General features: G+C 52.7%; 1 protein-coding gene across 9 annotated transcripts in view; it reads right to left on the bottom strand.

Annotated features, from left to right (window-relative positions):
* MPRIP (myosin phosphatase Rho interacting protein) overlaps positions 1 to 22039 on the bottom strand; it is a 72409-nt gene that overhangs the window by 5848 nt on the left and 44522 nt on the right. For 6 of the 9 annotated variants that reach the window (XM_054270692.1, XM_054270698.1, XM_054270697.1 and 3 more), the window contains 13 exons: positions 20819 to 20875; positions 19575 to 19643; positions 19257 to 19346; positions 18722 to 18831; positions 17737 to 17775; positions 13906 to 14491; positions 12910 to 13026; positions 6123 to 9977; positions 3175 to 3322; positions 2457 to 2574; positions 1413 to 1572; positions 1204 to 1323; positions 620 to 706 (listed from right to left, as the gene is read on the bottom strand). In XM_054270692.1, coding sequence (XP_054126667.1) covers positions 620 to 706; positions 1204 to 1323; positions 1413 to 1572; positions 2457 to 2574; positions 3175 to 3322; positions 6123 to 9977; positions 12910 to 13026; positions 13906 to 14491; positions 17737 to 17775; positions 18722 to 18831; positions 19257 to 19346; positions 19575 to 19643; positions 20819 to 20875 — 5556 coding nt within the window. The remainder of the gene's footprint in view (positions 1 to 619; positions 707 to 1203; positions 1324 to 1412; positions 1573 to 2456; positions 2575 to 3174; positions 3323 to 6122; positions 9978 to 12909; positions 13027 to 13905; positions 14492 to 17736; positions 17776 to 18721; positions 18832 to 19256; positions 19347 to 19574; positions 19644 to 20818; positions 20876 to 22039) is intronic. The other 3 variants (XM_054270700.1, XM_054270701.1, XM_054270694.1) reach the window with 2 other exon arrangements.

Here is a 22039-nt window from a genome sequence, read left to right as displayed (position 1 = left end):
AACAAGAACAACCCCATGGAGCCAGACAGACAGCTGGAGCCCAGGGGTTTGTGGATGCACTCAAGAGGAGCTTGGCAAATGCCGACGGAAGAAGAGCCGGCAGCGGGACAGAGGCTTGGCCAGGGCAGCTCACGCCCCTGGAGCTGCTTCCAACAGGGAATGGAGACAGGCAGAGAGCTGAGAGCCAAGGGCCAGCGCAGTCCCTGCAGCCCCTCAGCTACGGGGCTCTTAGTGGCTCTTCATTTTAGCCAAGACACAGAATTCAAGCAGAATTCCCAGAAATGGCTTTGGTTTGTCCAGAGCAAACCAGTTCCACCGCTGCGAGGCTGGGCAGATCTCTAACACTGATTGTTTGTGCCAGTTAAATCTGATCTGGTGTGACAGTAAATGGGGAAATCAGGCTGAAAGGGATGTTTTCCCACACTGTCTCCTTTGTGGGGTAAGCCTTAAGTTGATACATGAAATGCTTTACTGATGACACCAAAATGGGTATTGAATTACATTCAGGGGAAAAATTAAATATGGTTTCAAATCTAGGTGTAAATGGGCTGAAATCTAAGCACAGGCATTCAGGAGCAGAGCACAGTAAGAGGATTTGCAGAACCACCCCTGGCATTACCCTCAGTGCTGTCTGCAGCTCGTCTTTGAGGGAGCTGATCTCCTGCTTCAGGTACTGGATTTCGGATTCTTTCACCCGCAGCAGGACCTGTGGGAACAAAATCCAGAATCTTTGCACCTGAGCAGACACAGTGTGACACCTGCTGTACCCAAGGGCTGGAGGCTCAGCCCCATGCCAGCACCACAAAGCCTCTAGTCCATCCATCTTCTGCTTCTCACAAGAAAACTCCTCCTGCTTCTCTTGGGAACTCGCCCAAGCTTGCAGTGCTGATGCTGATGCCCTGCACACTCCAGTTTCTGTCCCCACTGCTCTGCATGGATTGCATCCCAGTGACAAGCAGGGGCTACAGAAGCAAGAGCGAGTGTCTGGCTCAACGTGGTGAGGAGATCAGGACCCCAGAATCTCCTGGCCTGATGCAGCTCATGATAAGAGTGCTGACCAGCCATGAGAGCCAAGAGGGGGACAGACGGCTGCGACACCTCCCGGCTGTGACACCTCCCAGCTGTGACAGGCTCCAAGGGTGTGACACGCTCCTGGGGTACACAGCACATGTGCCCACCCACGTGCCTCTCTGCAGAGCTCACCTCCAGCTCGTAGGCGTCCTTGCCCTGCGTGAGAGGCGACCCAGCAGCCTCTCCCCCGCCCTCCCCGGTCAGCAGGGTCCGCAGTCGCGTGATCTCCGCAGCCAGGCGGTTATTCAGCTCCTGGGGAGAGGAGAGGAGCCGTTGTGGGAAGGGGGAGCAGGGCCACAGCTCAGCACGGAGCCCAGGGTCAGCGGGGCGGGGATCCTCACCTGGTTGTGGGCGTTGAGCTCCTGGTTCTCCCGCTGGCACTGGCGGAGGGCCTGCCTCTCAGCCTCCAGCGCCTGCGCCAGGTGCGCGTTCTCCAAACACTTCTGGGAATACTGCTCCGACAGCACCTCCAGCTCCCGCTGCACCGACTGCAGCTCCTCCCTGCACAACACACAGGGAGGTAGTGCCCTCTCCACACACACACATCCCCATTCTTCCTTCAGCATCCCAGGACAACCCAACAGCGAGCTAAGCACCAAGGATGAGGACTGCATATTCTCTTTGGGGAAAAAACTCAAGTCCAGAGCAAGTAAACTCTTCTCTCTCCTGGCAGAGCCATGCTTGGGCACCAAAGGGGACAGGAGGTCATTCTCAGGTGGCAGAACTTTCTCAGGTTTCCAAAAACTGAGCTGAGATCTACCAAAATCTACCAAAGCCAAGTTCTTCCCTGTGAGGGTGGGGAGGCCCCAGCAGAGGTTGTCCAGAGCAGCTGTGGCTGCCCCACCTCTGAAAGTATCCAAGGCCAGGTTGGATGGCGCTTGGGGCAACCTGGAATAGTGGAAAGTGTCCCTGTCCATGGCAAGGGGCTGGAATGAGATGAGCTTTGAGTCCCATCCAACCCAAACCATCTCAGTATCCTAAGTTTGCTGTGGGCACTCAGGACCAGGTGTATTTGCACACCTCCCCAACTTATACAGATGTATCAAGGTTGATAAAGCTGACAGGCAGCCCTGCTCAACTCCCACGGGAGGACAGCCTTGCCATGGAAAGCTTAGAGCTTCCTCCTCACCTTCTGAACGACCCTGCTGCTGCAGCTGTGTGAAAAGCAGCACTGGCTGCTCATCTGCTACTTCTGGGGACCATAAAGGAACTATTTTGGGTAATGTGGGGACATTGACCTGGAGCCTGAAAGGTTATGGGCAACCAGGAGGCTCTGATGGATGCAGAAACAACCCCAAACTCATGGCCAGAATCAAATGGCAGAGCAGGGTCCCCCACACATGATCTCCCTGGCAGATGGTGGCAGAGGACAGGGATGGTCTTACAGGTACTGCCTCCGGAGGGCCTCGATGTCGGCGTTGACGCTGCTGATCTGGGAGCGCTGGGACTTCTCCAGCTCCCGCTCCAGCTCCTCCCGGTGTGCGTTCTTCATGGCTTCGATGGCTGCGAGGGGCACACAGGGTTAGCACCCAGCACCCTCCACCCACAGATGGGTTTTTGAGTTTTTGGTAATTTCTTAAAGGAATAAAACATCCCTGCAAATCTCCCACTGCTTCACGGCCCCTTCAGTCTCTGCCCCAGCTGCAAAGGGGATTCTGCAAATCATGCTTTTTAACAGAGTCCAAATGATTGTCCCCTTCACACATTGTTTCCTGGACTGTGGGACTCCTAATGCAGAGCCCCTGAACTCCAGTGTTTCAACATTCCCTGAGGCATTGAAGAATTAATTCAGTGTGGAATTGGCGATAATTTAACCACAGGAATGACTAATGCCTTTCGGAGTTGGAATGCAAAACAGATCAGAATGTGTAACAACCAAAGACAGGGGTACCAAGCCTGGATAAGGACCAGGAGATGGGTACCAAACCTGGATGACCAGGAGATGAACCTCCACCTAAAACATCTTTCCCACAAGCCTGTTCCCATCTCCCTGTGCAGCTCATCCAGCCCTCATCCCACCCCTGCTCTGCTCCTCAACGCAGCCAACACCATCCCCATGTCCCCACCACCACAGAGCTGCCCCACCATGGGTTCCCCTGGCACCTGAGATGGTGGCAGCCGTTTCCTCTGCCAGCAGGCGATCCTTCTCCTCCCGCAGCTTCTCCAGCTCCCGCTGGTGCTGCCGCTGCAGGTCCTCGATCTTCTTCTGGTGCGTCTCCTCCATGGCTGCAAAGCCTCTCTCACATGTTGCCTGCAAAGGGAGGAGGGGAAAGGGTTGGCCCAGGAGCACAGGGCCGGTGCCATGGTGGTGGGGAGCCCACCAGGAGCCACAGCTCAGCTCCCCAGGTCCAGCAGGGATCTTCTGCTCCCCCAGCCAAGGAGCACGATGGACCTTGCAAAGGTCAGGGCTTGTCCTGCAGTGGCTTGACCCCTGACAGCTCCAGGGAAAAGGATACACAGGGGCACACCCAGTTGGGGAATGCAAATGTGTGTCAGAAAAAGATCAAAAAAAACCCTTCTGTGTCCCTTCTGCTCTTTTCAATGCCTGGTTTTTTTTCAGTCTCTGGGTGTAAGGAAGATGACGTGACAGCAACAGGATCTTAATTCCCAACCAAGTATTGCTACAAATGCTGCAGGGACAATTACTTGCTAATTGAATTACTAGGAAAGAACTCGAGCCAGGACACAGGAGGAGCAATTTGGGGAGTTGGGATTCACAAGGGGTGAGGTCCTGAACTCCTGCCTGATCCTTCTGTTCCCAGCTCAGCTGCCAGCCTAAGCACATTGGGATCCTGGACGGACACACGGCTGCAGGACACGGACAGGACCAGCAAAGCCACAGGCAGGCCCAAGCCACGAGGGAAGAAGGGGCACACACTGGGGACAAGGTGCTGAGCCCCATCAGGCAGCTTGGGACACACCTGATGCCAAGCACTGTACAGGGCTTTACCCCTTAATGACACAGGCTGGCTTTATTCCCTGATTTCAGCTGAGCTCCTCTTGACTAACACCAGTGTTTTCCATGGAAAATGAGAACTGTCACCTCTGGGACGCCATGGGAAATTTTAGGGGGACAAATTCACTCACGTAGTGGCAAAAGTGCTCATGACAGTCCAACACCACTGACCCTCACATACACCCCTCAGCATCACCTTTTTGGCTAATGCTCTGTTACCTACACCTAATCCTCATTCCCAATTTTTAGCTTTGGTGGGTTTTTTCCCTCCCATTTAGTTTTTAATCCCGAGGCATTCTTCACTTTCCCAGCCTTGTTTGTTTGTTTATTTGTTTTTTTAGACTCCTAACTCAGTGCCAGAACCTGCCTGGACTTGGCTGTGGCACAGAGCAGCCCTGCAGGATTCTTCTTTACACCCAGAATCATAGAATATGCTGAGTTGGAAGGGATCCACAAGGATCATCAAGTCCAACTCCTGAAACACCTCTTATTTTGGAAGAAAAAGGTGCATACTCTGCCATAGGTCTGGCTGTAGATTCACTATTTAATGTATTGTAAATGCATTGCCATAAATCCACATGTACAAATCAGTACCTCATAGAATCACAGAATGGTTTGGGTTGGAAGGGACCTTAAAGTCCATCCTGTTCTACCCCCTGCCACAAGCAGGGACACCTTTCACTACCCCAGGTTGCCCCAAGCCTTGAACCTGGTCTTGGACACTTCCAGGGATGGGACAGCCACAGCTTTTTGGGGCCACCTGTGTCAGGGCCTCACCACCCTCACAGGGAATAATTTCTTCTTAATATTAAATCTAAATCTACTTTTCCTTCATCTAAAACCCATTCCTCCTTGTCTCGCCACTTTATGCCTTTGTCACAAGTTCCTTCCAGCTCTCTTGGAGCCCCTCTAAGCACTGGAAAGGGCTCCAAAGTGTTCCTGGAGCCTTCTCTTCTCCAGTTTGAGGAGTTATGCTTGTGCTACTGATGTTACATTCTCCAGGTTCTTAAGAGAAGAATTAAGCACATTGAAGCCTCCAGTTTGGGCAGGTTTCCAACTGCTTGGTGGCTTTCTGACCACCACTGCTTAATTCCAATGGGATTCAGCAAAACTACTGCTCTCCCCAGGCTAAAACCAGCTTTTGGCTGGAGCTGGGCCACACTTCACCCCCAGCTCAAATGTGTGCTGGATCTTGTGGCTGGAAGCAAGCTCTCCCACGTTTTTGCTGATTCTTAAGAGCAGCTGGTCTGTGAGAGCCCCACTGGCTCAGCCTCTGCATCACTGCCCTTTTGGCTTCCTGTTCAACCTGGCAGCCTCTCCTGGTGCTGCCAGAGTCCTCTACAGCCCTAAACTCACTTCTGAACTGGGAATGATCTCCTAAGAAAAGCAAACCACCAAACCTTTTGTTTTTTTAGATGCTGGATGATCCCAAACCAGTTTTACAGCCAGTCTGACCGGTGGGGCAATTTGAACGGGGGCATTTCATTGCCAGCGGGTTTCTCTGCACCTCACCTGGGTGTTCTGTAACTGTGCACTCTTTGTTGTGTACAGAATTATTGTGTCCAACACCAGCATGGTCCTCGCAGCCTCCTGCAGAGGAGCTCTGCTTTGCTACAGAATTTGGCATCTGTTTGCAGCTACTTTCCCTAGGAACATACGTTTTGAGAGCATCAAGTTTCCATTTCATCCTGCATTTTTGAAGGCAGCAGAGACAGACTGGAGATTTGATCAGACTGGGAAAGACAGAGCTGAGGAAGGCTTTTAAAGGGAAGTCACAAGCAAAATGTAGGAGAAACACTGAGGTCTTCGTGTTGAAGGAGAGTGTGATGTTATCGAGCTACTTTGAAACTCTCTCTCTCCCTCTCCACACAAAGACCACCTCTGGAAATCCACCTTCCCAAGCCCTGAGCAATGCATTTAGAATACCCCAGCATGGAGAAGAAGGAAACACCATGCTTTACAGAGGCCTGGCTAATACCCTGGGGCTTGTTTCAGCACGCTGGCTGTTTCAGGGGATGGCTGAAAACCCTGGGACTGCACGTGCCCTCCCACACGCTCAGCAGCAGAAGGCAGAAAGCGTTAAACATATCAAGACCTTTAGGTTTTCAAAGTCTTTCTGGTATTTTTCCCTCAACGTGGAAGCGTTCCCCTCCAGATGTTTGTTCTCCAGCTCATCCCTCATGACGTTCATCTGGGCCTCCAGCTCCTGGATGCGCTCCCTCAGGCCGTGCATGGAGTCGGGGTCGCTGCCGGGGTCCTGCCCGGCGCCACCCCCCTCTCTGGCCACCCAGGTGTCCCCAGAGCCCGGGGCCACCGCGGGGGACGCCTCCGGGTGCTGCCTCTGGTACTCATCCAGGGTCTCTTGCAGGCGCTGCAGGTTCTGGCTGTAGTGCTCCTGCAGCGCCTGCAGCTCCTCGCCGTGGATGACCTGCAGCTCCTTGATCTTGGCCTGGAACTTCTCCTCCAGTGTTTGCATCTGCTCCAGGTGATACTGCTCCATGTTCTGCTTGTCGCGGACAACGGCGTCCAGCTGGTTGAGCCCCTCCACCCTCTCGGCCTTCAGGGCATCCTCGGTCCTGTTGAGCTGCTCGATGACGTTTCGGATCTCCTCCTCGTAGCGCCCCTGCAGCTCGCTCAAGCTCTTGCTGTGCTCGTGCCCTTCCTCCTCCAGGAGCCTGCGCTGGCTGTCCAGCTGGGACACCTTTGCCTTGAGGTCAGCGTTCTCCCTCTCCAGCACGGCGATCACCTCGCTGTACTCGCCCTGCTGCTTCCTCAGCAGCTCCTCGTACTCGTCGCGCAGGAGAGACACCGTCTTCACGCGCTCCTGGCACAGGGCATCCATGCTCTGCAGGGACTCCTTGTAGGATTTCATCTCCCTCTCGTGCTCCAGCCGGACTTTGCAAGCGGCGTAACAAACCTGAGCCTGTACAATGGCATCGTGGACTAACAGAGACGAGTACCGCTCCAGGTCTCCCATGCACGAATGGTAGGAAAGACTCTGGGACATCTTCAGGAGCTTCTGACAGTCTCTCATGGCCTCCTCGGGAGGCAGAGAGAGTAAGGCAACAGATATCTCCTTCAGAACATTGGATTTGTCCTTTAGCTGCTGGGCAAGATCTTCCTGAATGGAAACAAGAGCTTCACTACTACGGTCTGGGGCACTGCCAGTCTCCTCCACCTTGGCTAATTCCTGGCATGGCACCATTTGGACACGGTTCCCATCCCAAGAGATTTGGGTTCTTTCCGAAGCATCTTTTTGAATTTCAAGTGCTTCAGAAATCTGGTGCATAACTCCGTCAAACTCAGGAGTCCTGTATGCTTTGATGATCTCCTCCAACATGCATTTGTGCTGCTGGAGAGCTGTTTTGGTATTATGGAGCTCTTCTTCAATTGCTTTTAGCCTCTGATGAAAAGATTCTCTCATTTTCTCTGCAACAAACCCAAGTTCTGCCTTGATCAATGTAGCATCTGCTACTGCACTGAGAAAACATGGGGAAATGCCCAAACTTGTTTCTGTTTTACCCTCAGGTTCTCCTTCTCTAGTGCTCAACTGTGCTCTCAGCTCCTCCACCTGGCTCCAAAACTCCCCTTCCAGCAGCAGCTTTTTAGACAGGACACTGGCCAAATCATTGGCTGTTTGAGAAACACTTGCTGGCTCCAACAAAGCCACCTCGGCCGTTCCCTGGATCTCTCTCAGAAGCTGGGCTATCTCAGAGCTCGCATTTTTCAAAGACTCTGCTATTTGGTTGATGAGAGAGGCCTCAAACGCCACCCTCTCAGAAAGCCACCTCAGCTGGCCAGTGTCAAACACATCTGCTTGCTGCTCCTTGGAGATGTGCTCCTCTTCTCCCAAATCTCCTCCTTCTGGAGCGGGGCTGTCCGTGGTGAGGCTTTCACTCTGCTGATACTCTGATGGGACTGGCGCTCCACTCAAGGCCTGGATTGCATTTGATAAAGTTGTTTCCATGCTAGACAGAGTAACAAGGAACAAATCACCCTCTTTATCCTTGTCTGATTCGGGCAAGGATCTTAGCTGCTCCCTGCACTTCTCTAAGCAAGTCAGCGCTTGATCGTTTTTCATCTGGAAACCTCCCAGCTCGCTGACGTGACTTTCTATGAGCTTGAACTTTTCCTGCCTCTCACTCTCCAGCTGTGAGATCAAAGCATTGACTTGGGACAAGCTGGTCTGAAGCTGTTCCCGCAGCTGGGACTCCGTGCTGGCCCACTGATGGTGCAGGGCGATGAGCGTCTCCTGGTTGTGGCCGTGCTGGCTTTCAAGCTTCATCGTCACATCTTTGAGCTTCTCCTCTGTAATGTACAGTTTGGTTTCCAGGGAATGGATGATGGAGAGGTAAGTCTCAGAATCACTGGTCCCTGATGAGGGGTAACCCAGAGCTGGCTCTGAGGACATGCTTTCTTCAGACAGAGATCTGTCCTGGCTTGTGTCTGAAGAGGTACTGCTTGTCCAGTTTTTCTCTGATCCATCTGGATGGATGTACTTTTGACACTGGATGCTTGAAAAACGGATCCTTTGCCTCTTGGCCCCCATGATTCCTACATCAGGCTTTGCTAAAGCTTTCTGAACCAACTCTTGGTCCTGGAGCTCTACAACTTTAGATGGGGAGCCAAATTCCTCCACTTGCCTTTGACTGGTCTCAAGAACCTCATCCTCCTCCTCCTTCAGTGCATAAGTCAGAGCTGGGAGGACATCCTGAGTTTGCCCCAGTTGGGATGGATGACTTTCATCCACCTCAAGACTGGGGCCAAGGTCTTCTGCCTCCTCAGCACATGGACCTGTGCCCACACTAGCTAATTTCTTTAAAGCCTCCTCCTTGGCCTTTAGCTTTACTTTAGTCTCCTCTAAACTGCTATCTAAAGCAACCACTTTAACCAAAGCCTCACTGAGATCTTGATCTTTCTTCTCCACAATTCTCAAGTGCATTTCCTTAACGTGTCTCAGCTCTTCTTCTTTCTCTTTCAGCACCTCCTGCACCCCCCGGAACTGATCCGACACCTCCTCGAACGACTGCTCCAGATTATGGTAGTTGGTCTCTTCCATTTTCAACTTTGCTTGTAGCTTTGCAACTTCGTTATCCGACTCAGCCACCTGATTCATGAGCTCGTGGAACCGGCACTTGATCTGATCTCTCTCCCTTTCGAGCTCCTTGATGTGCTCGGCAAGTTTTTGGATGCTGGCCTCCTTCATGGCCAGCTGCTCCTCCAGCTGGTGGACGAGCTCGCTGCCTTCAAACTTGGCGCTCAGCTTCTCCTTCTGCAGAATCTCCATTTGCTGCTCGCTGTTCTGCAGCTGATTCTCGTACTCGTTGGCCTTGTCCTCCACCTCCTTCAGGCTCCGTATCAAAACCTGCCTCTCCCTCTCGCAGCTCTCCAGCAACGCCTCGTAGTTCTTCTGCAGCTTCTCCTCCATGAGGACCCGCGCCTGCTCGCTGGCGTTCAGCTGCCCGCTGAGGTCTGCGATCCTGTCCTGGAGCCGCTGCACTTCCTTCTGGTGGTCCCTCTGCAGAGCCTGCTGCATCTCCAGGTCCCGCAGCTCCTGCGTCTTCTCCAGCAGCAGCGCCTCCGCGCTCTTCAGCTTCTGCTCGCTGGCCTTCAGCTGGGAGCTGAGCGCGGCCTCGCCGTGCTGCCACTCCTCCAGCTGCTCCTTGGCTTTCTCCTTCTCGCTCCTCAGGTCGCTCTTGAGCTTGGCCAGGGTCTGCTCCTTGATGGCGAGCTCGGCTGCCGCGTTACTGAGCCTCGCCTGCAGGCTCTGAATCTCGGCCTCGTGGTGCCGGATCACGTCCTTGGCCTCGGCGTAGCTGCGCTTCAGCGACTGAATCTGCTGATTGATCACCTCTTGACGCTGGCATTGGGCTTCCAGCTCGCTTTGGAGGTCTTGGTTGACTTTGTGAAGCCTCTGCCAGGCACCTGATGGCGAGGCGGCCACCTCGGTCTTAAAAAAATTGATTAAATACTAGATTAGTAACACTCTTGGCTCTCCCTTCTGAGTGTCACACCTCTGGCCAGGCAGGCCGTGGAAAAGTTCCTCACAGCGACTTGGCTGCTACCCACTGCTCCAATTGGGATGATTTGTTCTTGGCACAATTTGGTTTGTTTGACCAACTTTTTTTTTTTTTTTAATGAGCGACAACTGCTTTCCAGTAACAGAAAACACTGACCACAACATCAAAACAGCTGTACAGTAACAGGCTAAATGGAAAAAAAACAATAAACCCAAACTCAAACAGAATAAAAAACAATGAAAAAGAAACACCAGCAGCAAAACGGAGACACAGACAAAAGAAAAATGCCAAGGATGATGAGGATGAGGAGATGAAACAAGGTGGAGGAGAAAGGAACTTCTTTTTTTTAGCAAGTTTGCTTGTTTGTTTGTGAAACAAAAAGTGCACAGTTCAGGTAATACAGTCCACCGACCAAAAGCAACAACAGAAAGTGAGGTGACAGCAAATGACATCACATCCCACCCATACACGGGGCGACGGGCCAGCCATCATGGTGGAGATGTCATTTCTGTGTCTGCCAAACAAGACTGAGTGGCTGCTCATGGTTTTAGAGAGATGCTGTTAAGCTAAAGCTTAGGGCAAGGGAGGATCTAATTTCTCTACCTGCAAAATAAAATAAACCAACAAAGGACAAAATGAAAAGCCCAACAAATGGAGGGAAGGAAAAGGTGTGATGAGAATGTAAAAATGAAAGAAACCAACCTTTGTGAGATTCAAACCAAAGCAATGGAGCATGCAAAGAGAAAACTCACAGAAAGCGTCATGCAAAAGGCGACAGAAATTATGTATCTTAAAAAAGAAAATACACAGACAGGAAGAGGTGAGAGAAGCACAGCGTTAAGATTAGGAATTTGGCCTGCCTTGCTGTACTCTGGCTGCTGATTAAGGAAAGCCCACAGATGTGACACTCAGTTATGTTAAGTTAAATTTCATGCTTTACACCAAAAACATGCAAGAATATCCGTCTGGGACAGGTTAGTACGTGCCCCCTCCCACCCACAGTGGCCGGAGCAGGGGATGTCTCCAGCCCATTTTCCAGGAGCAGGAGCTCCTGGTGCTTCTCCCAGTAGGGATCAAAGTTAGGGTGCCCCATCCCGAGGAAGCTGAGAGCAAGAGAGGGGTTACACGAGGCCAGAGAGGCTTCGGTGCATGGCACATGCATTGGAGGGGTGGCTCAGCACTGCCTCACAGCACAGGCAGTGCCTGGGGGTCCCTGTGGGGCTGGTCGGGCTGCCAAGGAGGGGTTGGTGCCTCCCAGGCAGCTCAGGAGGGATGGGCTTGGCAGCAGTCAGGCTTCTCTATCAGCCCTCCTAACAGACAATGCAGGAACTTCCCCAAAATCAGGCATGATGGGGTGGGAGGGCATGAAATTCAGAGGGGTTGTCCAAAAAAATGCTGTGATGTTTGGCTGCAGAATTTCCTCAGTGGCTCCACTCTCTCCACCCCAGCAGGGTTTGGTGGGGTTACTCCCTTCTACAATAGGACTTTAATCCCTCTGTTTCCCAAGAAACACAAGGGAAATCCCCAGAAGAATTAGACTGGAGCAGGCAAAAACCTCCAACTTTTCCAAAAACCCTCTCCAACTTCCAGGTCCAAGTTTGGGTCACTTCTCTCTGCAGCTCAGCCTCTCTGCAGGCTGTCCCCCTCACCACCCCTCCTCGTATCGAGGCACTGCGGCCAACTTCAATCTGATGGTGGATTCAGCATCCAGCTTTTATCCCCAGTCCCTGATTCTTCCAGGCTCCAGGCAAAGGGAGGTCAGACGCCTCTGCCCCAGGGAAGTGGGACTTAGTTACTCCTCCAGCTCTGCCAAGTGAAAATGGAACTCCTCCAAGCAGGCACTGTCAGCTCGGAGACTCCAGAAATGAATTAATTACTCCTCCTGGGAGATCATGGGCAAGGAAGGCAAGATGTCCCCCTCCCTGGGCTGGCTCCACTGCCTGTGCAACTTCTTCAGGGAAAATTTTCCTGTGAGAAATAAGGATGCAAGGTTTGGCATCGACACTGGGTTTTGCTGCCGCGGGAGCGCAGCGTGCGGCAGCGCGCGGCCACTTTGATCCACAGCCAGTTTGGTCAAGTAGATTTGAGCAAGTCAAAATGCTGTCCCTGCACAGAACAGACTATAGACCCCTAAGAGCAGCCAGAAGCTGCCCTGCAGGTGCCACAACTTCCCCTGGGCATGGGTGCTCCCAGAGGAAAGGCTGGAAAAAACCTGCTTTGTTTGGACGAGGGGAGGAAAGGTTTTCCCAAAGACCATCCTGTTTCTTTGTCAGATCCTCCAAAACTCATTTCAAGGCTTTGCTGAGGAATCTTGTGACAGCAGAAACCACCAAAGTGATCCAAGATAACAGGTCATCCCAGTGCAAATCCCACTCTGGCTGCAGGGAATGTGCCCGGGAAATACATCTGAGTGTCCTGTGTTTGCCCGTGGAACGGGCACACAAAATCCCCAGCCAGGAACAACTGGTGGGCTACAATATGCTTGGAAAGCCTTGTGGGCACCCCACTGCCTGAGGGGAGAATCTGGGGCACAGAAAGGGGGAAACAGCTGTTGCAAAGGCAAACACAGTATGGGATGGATCAGAGGTGGACTTCGTTGAAGTCCCATCTGTCTGGCTCTGGTTTGTTTTCTCTTGGGAATGCTAACAGGTAATGCTACCTTCTACTCCATCCCAGATCAGAGGTTTCCATAAGCAGATAACTCTGCTAGAATTAGCCACCTTTGCAAGAAGGTCAAATCTCTGGGAGCTCAGTGGTGGTCACCCAGGATGTCCCCACGAACACCGCAGATGGAAGCCCACCAGGGATCCCTGGGGCACAGGGAAGATGGATCTGGATCTCCATCTCCTCCTGCTCTCCTACCTGCAACACGTAGCCCTCCCGGGCGCTCTGCTCCCGGCCCAGAGCCACTTTCAGCTGATCCTGCAGGTGCCGGTTCTGCTCCAGGAGCTCCAGGGCCTCCTTCTGCTTCTGCTCCAGCTGGAGGGACATGAACAGAGACAGCGTCCAGGGAGTGGGCAGGGGATCAGCCATAAGGAACAAGTGGCTCGGCGGGGACACAGAGCAGAATTAACGGAGCTTTTGATGGCACCGCTGCTCTGCTCTGCTCTGGGACCTGGATTTCATTTTGCCAGGAAAATCCCTCCCCTCTGAAAGAACTTATTTATGCAACAGTGTAATTCGTAAAACTCACTGCAGCAAAGGACGAAGGGCACCAGCTTGTGCCAGGCACGACCCTGGCAAATCCCAGCCCAGTGCAGCTCGGTGATACTCCTGGTTACTCCATAAGAAAAGGTTACCCCTTTCATTCCCACTAATACACCTTAATCCCAGCTAACAACAGCCTTTGTTATCCCAGGCACAGAACTCTTCCAAGAGAGCTGAGTCTCCTCCATTCTTTTCCAAAAATCTTAAGACTATTTGATGTAGGCTCCACAAAAAGGGAACTTTTGTGTTGTGTGCTCAGCTCATGGCAGTTCATAAACGCAGACACTGGTCTCTATAGCTGCAGAGGCACAGAGGATTAGGAGCTGGAATTTGTACCCATTTTGTCAGAGACAGGCTGGCTGCAACCACCACAAATCAGGCTGTGTTGGCTGGGAGGGGTAAGGAATTACCAGGCCATAAGAACAGCCCTTTCTGCAACTGTGGGAAACTTGAAAGCTGCTGGCAGGGGTGGAATGGATTCAGGATCTGCTCCCTGCTAGCTCCCTAAAGAACCTACAGCACCCCTACTAGTTGCTGTTATGAGGGAGGAATATTTACAGCTATTTTTAAGCCCATATCACACTCCCTACAGTCACCCCAGTGGCCTGAAGGCCATTCTGGAAGGCAGCCTGCACCCTACACACCCTTTACCTCCTTCTCCAGCAGCGTGGTCAGGTGCTGCTTGGTCAGCCCCTCTTCCCGGTCCTCGGCGTGGGCGAGGTGCAGGGGCGTGATGGGGATCTGCTTCTCCTCCCGCAGCGGGGTGGTCTCCACCTGGTGCCAGCGCTGCTCGATCTCCACGTGGACGTTCTGCGGTTTGATGTCTCCAGGGACAGGCAGGATCCTGTCCACCTCCATCCTCAGCGCCTCTTCTGACCCTGCCCCGTCCACGGCATCGATCATCTCGAAGCGCTTGCGCCGCTCCTCGCGCCGCCGGGCCCGCTCCCGCTCCAGCTCCCCGGGGTCGGCGTCGGCAGCTCCGGCGTCCCTGGGGAAGGCGGCCGAGCCGCTGCTGGAGGAGTCTGCAGCGTTGGCACGCTCCTGCACCAGGGCCTGCTGGATGGGGCGGAATTCAGCCCAGTCAAAGGTCTTGGAGCGTCCTTCTCGTCGGCGCTCCCGGGCGCGGCTCCGCTTCTGCTCCGTGTCCAGCTCGGCTTGTTCCGCATCCGGCTTCTCGCTCGGCTTTGGGCCGCTCTCGAAGGAAGAGCCTGTTTTGCTTTTCTCTTCCGGCAGCGAGCTGTGAGGACAGAGAGAGGGTGAAGGAAAGTGTCACTGGGTGCTGGGGACAGCCAGGCGCTGCCATGCATGCCTCCAAGAGCCGGGTGGGAAAGGGCTGCTGGAAGCCCAAGCCAATGCCACGTGGGTGCCCCTGCCCCTCCATCTCCCCTCGGGCACAGGAGCTGCTGCTGCCCTTGCCCGGGATGTGCTGGTGTGCAAAGCCTTGGTGCAAGCAGCCCCAGCTGCTCCTGGGACACCCTGGCACCCGGACAGTGGCTGATCCCAACCTTGATCCTCCTCGGCAGCCACACTGGAGTGACCATGAGCAAGCAGCAACCCATGGCTGAGGCAGCAACCCCAAACTGTGCTGTCAGAGGTTCCAACAGCTCCTCCAGCCCCCAGGCTGTGGGGCCCCATGCACAACCCATAGTCACGTGCTTGTGGGAAAGATGCCACCAATCCCACCAAAGCCAGGCTGGCTTCGGAGCTGTGGGGTGGAGAAGCACAGAGCAGTTCTGAGAGTCTTGGGAAACAAGGCTAAGGTTCCCCTTCAGCTTGGAAAAGTATTAATGGGTCCTTAACTTCTCTGTGCCACTATCTGCACTGAAGGCACAGACCTCCGCAGGGCACCCAGCCCCACAGGCAGCATGGGCAGCCCCCTGGCACTGGGCAGGGGTGAGTGCAGCAAGGAGAGCACGTTACCCAACACATCACAGAAATCACTGAAAATGCCAATTTCTCAAGCAAGGAATGATTTTTAGTGCTGAGTTAGAGGGTGGTGGGTTGAGGAGGGAGACATACTCATCAAGCAGGGGAAGTTAATAGGGGAAGGCAATACCATTTCTAACCTACAGATAATCCATAATGCAGTATTAGCTTATTAAATATGGACATGCCAGCCCTGTAACATGCAGATCAAAATTAAACCAGAAAACAGCAGTATGCTAAGTCTGTGGAGGATGCCTGTCTCAAGGGAGTAGTGGGCACTTGCTGAACTCTCTCTGCTCCCCAAACCTCCAAAAGCTGCCTCCCAAGGCACAGTCCTGCTGCTCAGGCTGACTCCTGGCTCTCCCTGCTTCCAATACAACCACAGCATCCTCAGCCTCCAGCAGGGACTCAACAAGCTTTGTGCAAGAGCTGGAAAGCAGCTCACTGGGCCCTTCACTACAGGCTCTGACCCATGGGACCACATGCACGGGGACTGCTATGACCAGGAACAGCAGCAGCAGCAGCAGCAGAGCAGCAGCAGCAGCAGCATCACAGCTTCTCTCACCTCAGAAACACAACCCAGCTCCAGCCAAGAACCTCATGGATGTGCATATGCCCAGAACAAAGCATGGAGCAGAAGACATGGCTCTGTGTGGGCTAGTATCTTCCGATGCACTGTCATCCAGCAGCAAACCACAGGCTCAGTAGAGCTGGGTTTGGAGAGACTCTGGCAGTTACAGGCTAAAACCAGCTCAGAGATAATTCCTTTTTCTGTGCTGTCACTTGCAGCTAATAAAATAAACCCAGAAGGCACGATGATGAAATGTCACTGCTCCTCACCCATGACACTGCACGACTCCAAAGCCAGGCTCTCAATCTGGAGTCAGTTAGTGATTACAGCTGCATTTTAAAGTAAAGCAGGGATGAGAATGAGTCTTAAAATGGAGAACAGTGTTAGTAAAGAAATGGGGGTCCTGGGGCCTTCCATATGGTGTTGGGACACAGATATTTTGCTGCTCTAAATCCCACGTGGAAGAACCTTGGCATTTCTAGAGGTGACATCTCTCACAAGCTCATTTCTCCTCTGCTGCTTTCCAAAGGGCACGGGATGTGGGTCAGGGAGCAGAGGGATGGCTGCTGGGAACCAAGTGAAGACACTCTGAAGGTTGACCCAAAGTTTCTCATTTCATCTCCTGCAAGTGCCCCACAGCTATTAATTCTGCTCAACCATTTCACATCTCCTCCACCACAGAGAAATTAATTCATATCACACAGGAAGGGGGTAATCTTTGCCTCCCAATGGTATTCATAGGTTAAAATAAAAAGGCTTTTTTTAATAGGGGTGGGAGTGGTGCAAGCTGCAAGCTGAGCACACTGTGGCAAGAAGAGCACAGAGGTTGCAGGGAACTGGGGAGCACTGGGGAACCCAGCCCCACAAGGGCTGTGAGCTCAACATAGATCCAGTTCTGAAGCAGCCACTTTTGTTCATGGGGGTATCTTCTATTTGCCCCATCATCATTAGCAGACTGTAATTAGTGCCTCTGCAGATTGCAGGGCACTGCTGAGGGCAGGGAGCAGTGCAGCATCTGCTGCCCACGCCGGGTGCTGACACATGCAGCACTGTAAACCATCATTAGGACTCAAGAAACCAAGACAAGGAGTGTTTGGCAGGGTGGAGCCATGGCAGCAGGCTAATGAGACACAACTGAGGGCTGCAGGAGTGTGTGGGACCATCCCTGGGGGTGGGTGAGCTCTGCTGCCCTCCTGACACACTGAGCGCAACACCCCACCACTGTGCCAACACCCAGCACCCCCCTCCATGCTGAGCCTTGGGCAGTTTGTCCTTCCAGCAGCCCCCTTCACCCTCTGCTTCCCTGGTGCAGAATGCAATGGCATCCCAAAGCCAGGTGGGATGGGCTGGGGTACCCCACACTGCTGCAAAGGGCTGCCAGGCAGGCACCAGTGAACACAGCCCTGCTGCACACACAGAGCAGGACTCCAGCAACGTGACTAACCCACGGCACCAGCTGGGTGGGAAACCACAGAAGCACACACACATCATTCCCTTTTCCCAGCTCAGGATTGGATCACAGTCTGTTTGTGCAGTGTAACAAGTTACTGCCCAACAGGGACCTGCGCCTGGACCCTCTCAGAGGGAAAGCCAAGTGAAACCACTCTGTGTGGGCTTGGAGCAGGTGCAGACAGTGAGCACAGGACTATCGTGCTGCAGTAACCTGTGAGCAACCATAAATACATCTGGCTCTTTAAAGGCAGAGAGGTCCCCTCAAATTTCCTTGGTCTTCATCTTCGTATCTAGTCACATCGGAAGGTACCAGTGTGGGGAAATCAAGGGTCAAGACCAGGTTGCTTCTTCCCTTCTCTCTGGTTTTTATTTAAAGGAGAAAAAAAAAAAAGGAAGGGGGGAAGAAAAGAAAGAAAAATAAATGGAAACTGCAGGACTTCCCATCCGAGGTGCAGAAAAGGAGGAGCATGCAGTGAATCACGAGATATACAAACCACAGAACGTTAATACAGGAGAGAACACAGTTTTCCAACCTGGGCTTCAGCACGGATAGTTTCAAAGAGAAGTTTTTCCTGGGATTGCATGGAAATCAAACATACACAGGAGTGAGGAGAGAGGCAGCTTCCATGAGACCCCTGTGATATCCATCAGAGCTCGGGCACGGCTGGGAGAACAATGGCTGAGGGCTAAGCAGGATGGGGAAGGAGAAGCTGGAGCATCTCCAGGTCAACAGCACTGGGTGAGAAGAGCCATTCCATCAACACAGGAACAAACCTGGCAAAAACCTGCTGGCTGCAGCTACAGTAAGGACAGGAGATGGAGTTAGTGGTGTAGCTGTGTCCACACAGCCTGTAAGAAGTGGCCTGTGTGAGTGTGGCCAGCACAGACAGCTGTGAGGAGGCCAAACACCCAGTACACACAGCCAGAAGCGCCCACAGAAGGTACTCTGTGACGCAGGAGGTCCCCTTCCTCTGGCACTGACGCAGGAGGAGACACCAGCATTACTACAGCTCAAGGGGGACGAGCTGCAGCAGCTTTCAGCAAGATCAGAAGAGGAGGGAAGATGATTTCCTGGCTGGAGTTTAAAATAGATCAGAGCCAAACGGTTTCTAAACTGAACCCTGAGCTCCTGCTGCTGTGACCCATAGAGGGGCTGGGCAGCTCGTGCTGAACAGTAGCCAGAGGAAAGGGTGAACCCAGCACAACTGAATCCAAGTGGTTTCAAAATACCTGGTGGGAATCCAGAGGAGCCTTGATATAGGAACAGTGTTTCATATTCCTATGCACAAATTAAAACCACATTTTCAACCCTCTTTGAAATCTGCACGTGTAAGAATAACTCGGCACATCAGCGTCCCCACAACGCGTATCCAAATTAAGCTCAGAGAGAAGTGAGAAAAAGCTGCAGCTTCCAGGAACAGACAGGCTCAGAGAGAGGAAAGAAAAGGGATGAGAGGGATGAGTTACTCCTGCACAGCAAACCACAGAGTTGCAGGGGCTGCTACAGCCCCCCCTTACCTTGTCACATCAGGAGCAGTGGTGGGGCGAACGTGTTTCATGATGGTCTGGATCCAGTTGCGGCGGATGCCCGACGTCATGGCAGAGAGGGTGAACTCCCCTTCCTTTGTCTACAGAGAGAGAAAGAACAGCTCAGAGCAGGTGATTGCATCCACCAGCAGCTTCCCGACTCCCCAAGACCACCCTGCAGCCTTCCCCAAGCCCTCAGTGCTAGGGCACTGCTTGCACAGAGGTCAAACCCAGCCCCTCTGCCCCCCAGCACACTCCCAGTGGGAACTGGCATTTCCCAGCAATCGGGATGATTCTGCCACAGGTGAGACCCTAAGGCTGTGACAAAATCTTCACTTTCCCCCTTCCTTTTCTCACAGTCCAAAAACTGGCTCTCAAACCCAAGGCCACAGCTCTCTGGAGCACTGTGGGGGGATGCTGAGTGGCCTCTCCTGGGTGTTCGGGGAGATGTTCCCCTTGTCATGGACAAGTATTCCCACCAGCTGTCCTGCAGCTGGATTCTTCCCGCTCCCCACATTTTCCTTACATGGATCTGGAAGCCGTAGTTCCGCTGAACTGGGTACTCAGTGACATCATAGCACGTGGATAAATCGATTTCTCCATCCAGGTCAGCTGCCTGCAGAGGGAAGAGGTAAAATAAGCAACAAAGCTTTGCAGCCCCAAAGCATGGTGGGCTTGCAGGAAGGCACAGCAGGCCCCTGAGAAGCACAAAGCCCTGAAGGGGCTCCAGGACTTTGACAACTGGGAATGGGGGCACTGAGGGAGGCAGTGACGTGCCCAGGATCCATTTGGGAGCACCAGGAGCTGCCCTGTAATGGGCTGAACACTGACAGAAGACACTCACCTCCTCTGCCACTGAATCCCGGTAGTATCTCAGGCTCTGGTCAGTCAGCACAAACCAGTGCTTCTTCCACTAGAAAACAACAAAGATGGAGCAGTTACAATCCTGCTCCTTTCCCATATTCATGGCTGCTTGTCACAGGTCGACCATCAGAGCTGCCCTGCAGGAGGCAGCTCGATGCCTGTCCCTCCCAGCTCCACACATGGCTTCATCAAGGCCACTCCATGGGACAGGGGAGACCCAAACAGGCAGCAGGGCAAGGGACAGTGATGGTTTGCTGCCACCCTGCACAGTACCAGACGCTGCACATAACAGTGACACCACGAGAGCCACAGGACAGTGGCAGCCTCCCCATTAGCTCCACTGCAAGATGAGTCTTTTAGGGACTGCACTTAAAGCCTTCTTAGCACAAAAAAAGTAGTAAGACATTCATATTTTATCTACAGTACCTAGAAATTGAGTTGGAAGTCTATTCCTAGACTTCCTTCTACACAAATCTGCCTCCTGAATGCTTCCAGCACAGGCTCACCCAAGGCAGCTCTCAGTCAATAAAGCACTTGCTCCAGCTGCCAATTCCCCTTTGGCTGTCTATGGATGTGTCCTTGGACCAGGGGTACCCACAGCAGAGCCTGGGCCAGCCACACCCACAGGCAAACTGCCTTTATTTTCCCTGAGAGCTGAGTAGGAGGGAAGGAAGTGCAGGGAAGGGGTGGTTTGCAAACAGCCAGGGCCATCCACGCTGCCTCAGCATCAGTGCCCACCCCTAAGGCTCCAATAGGGCAGAACATCCTGCATCCATTTGGGAACGGGCAGCAGGGAAGTGGCACCAGCTGCTTCCCTCAGAGCCATTTATTTATTTATTTATTTATTTATTGCCATTTTCCTGGCACTCAGGAGACTTTACCTGAGCCTCATTTCTGACACCAAAGAGGTCGCTGGGTCACAAGGGAGACGAGAGTAATAAATAGGGAACAGGAACATGAAACCAGTGCTGCCATCCAAGCTGCCCTGGCTCCCTAGAAACCCACAATGTGATATCCACCTCTGAAACCTCCCCAGGACAGAGCAACAGCAATTCCCACTTTGAGATAAGCCCAATATTGATCTACCCAGGACACTGAGGCTCCATCAGCACTGAGAGCTGCTCCATGTGGTACCAACACAGGATGTTAGAGTGAGCTGCCAGAAACAGGACTGACCACAGCACCAAACACTGACATGAAGGGCAGAGCTTTCTCCTGACTCACCTGCCCATCCTCATACTGCTTTGTCAACCAGCCCTTCTTGAAGTTCAGCAGGTCAGGCTGGAAGAAAGGAGAGAGGGATCAGGAGAGGGAAGAAGTGTCTGTGCCCAGAAGGCAACAGCAGCGAGTTGATAAAACCCAGCAGAGCAATGAAAGAGACCAAAACCAGTTAAATTCATAGAATCATGGAATAGTTTGGCTTGGAAGGGCCTTTTAAAGGTCATCTACCCCAAGCTGAATCATTACACTGCATGGTGGCTAAATGTTTGCTCTCAGGAGGAATGGAGACCTCTGCTCAGTTTATTCAGGCTGTTCCCTTCCTACCACTTCTCCTGCAATTTCCTACTGCTACACCAGCATTGCAGAGAAAGGATAAACAAGGAATTAGCAAGACTTCAGGCAGTTTCACCCCCTATTATATATTATGAAAGAAAAACGACGTGCTATTGATGCAAGGCTGCAGGGTTCAAAACAGGCTGAGTTCCCAAGGCTGGAAATACAGGGAATCTGAGCTCTGCACCACCCAAATGACACCTGCTTTTCCCTCCCATGTGGGTGCATGGGGATGTTGAATTCCTGCAGAAAGCAAGCAGGACAGCGTGGGATAACTGCTGCCAGCCCCTCCTCCCAGCCCTGCCTGTGTGCAGGGAAGGATGTGGTGGAAATGCTTTCACTCCCCCGAGGCTGAGCTCCTCCAGCTGCTCCACGTGCTGCAGAGTGGAGGAGGAAAACACAGCAGTGTGTGAAATCCAGCTGCAGCATCTGAAATGGGCTACAGCAAGGGCAGCAGTGGAAATTGGGTCTGGGAGCTTATTCAATCAAACCCATGGGGCAGCACATCCCGTATTTGAGTGATCCTGTGGTGGTGGGAACCCAGTCCTGCTCCACAAAAACACAGGGGAAAGTAAAGTACTGAATTATAGAATGATTTGGGTTGGAAGGAACGGTAAAATCATCCTGTTCCAACCCCCTGCCATGGACAGGGACACCTTCCACTATCCCAGATTGCTCCAAACCCCATCCAACCTGGCCTTGAACACCTCCAGAGATGGGGCAGCCACAGCTTCTCTGGGCAACCTGTGCCAGTGCCTCACCACCCTCACAGGGAAGAATTCCATCCTAATATCTAATCTAAACCTGCACGACTTTCTTCCCTTCACTAGATAATATGCATTGCCACTTCATATGCACTTCTTGACTTTTTATTCCCACCAGGAATTTAAA

The sequence above is a fragment of the Melozone crissalis genome, unplaced genomic scaffold (assembly GCF_028551555.1).
Source record: "Melozone crissalis strain CALT ecotype California unplaced genomic scaffold, PUWL_Pcris_2 ptg000012l_1, whole genome shotgun sequence".
NCBI lineage: Eukaryota > Metazoa > Chordata > Aves > Passeriformes > Passerellidae > Melozone > Melozone crissalis.
The sequence above is the reverse complement of the archived record's forward strand: the minus strand, read 5'-3'. Positions and strand labels throughout refer to the sequence as shown.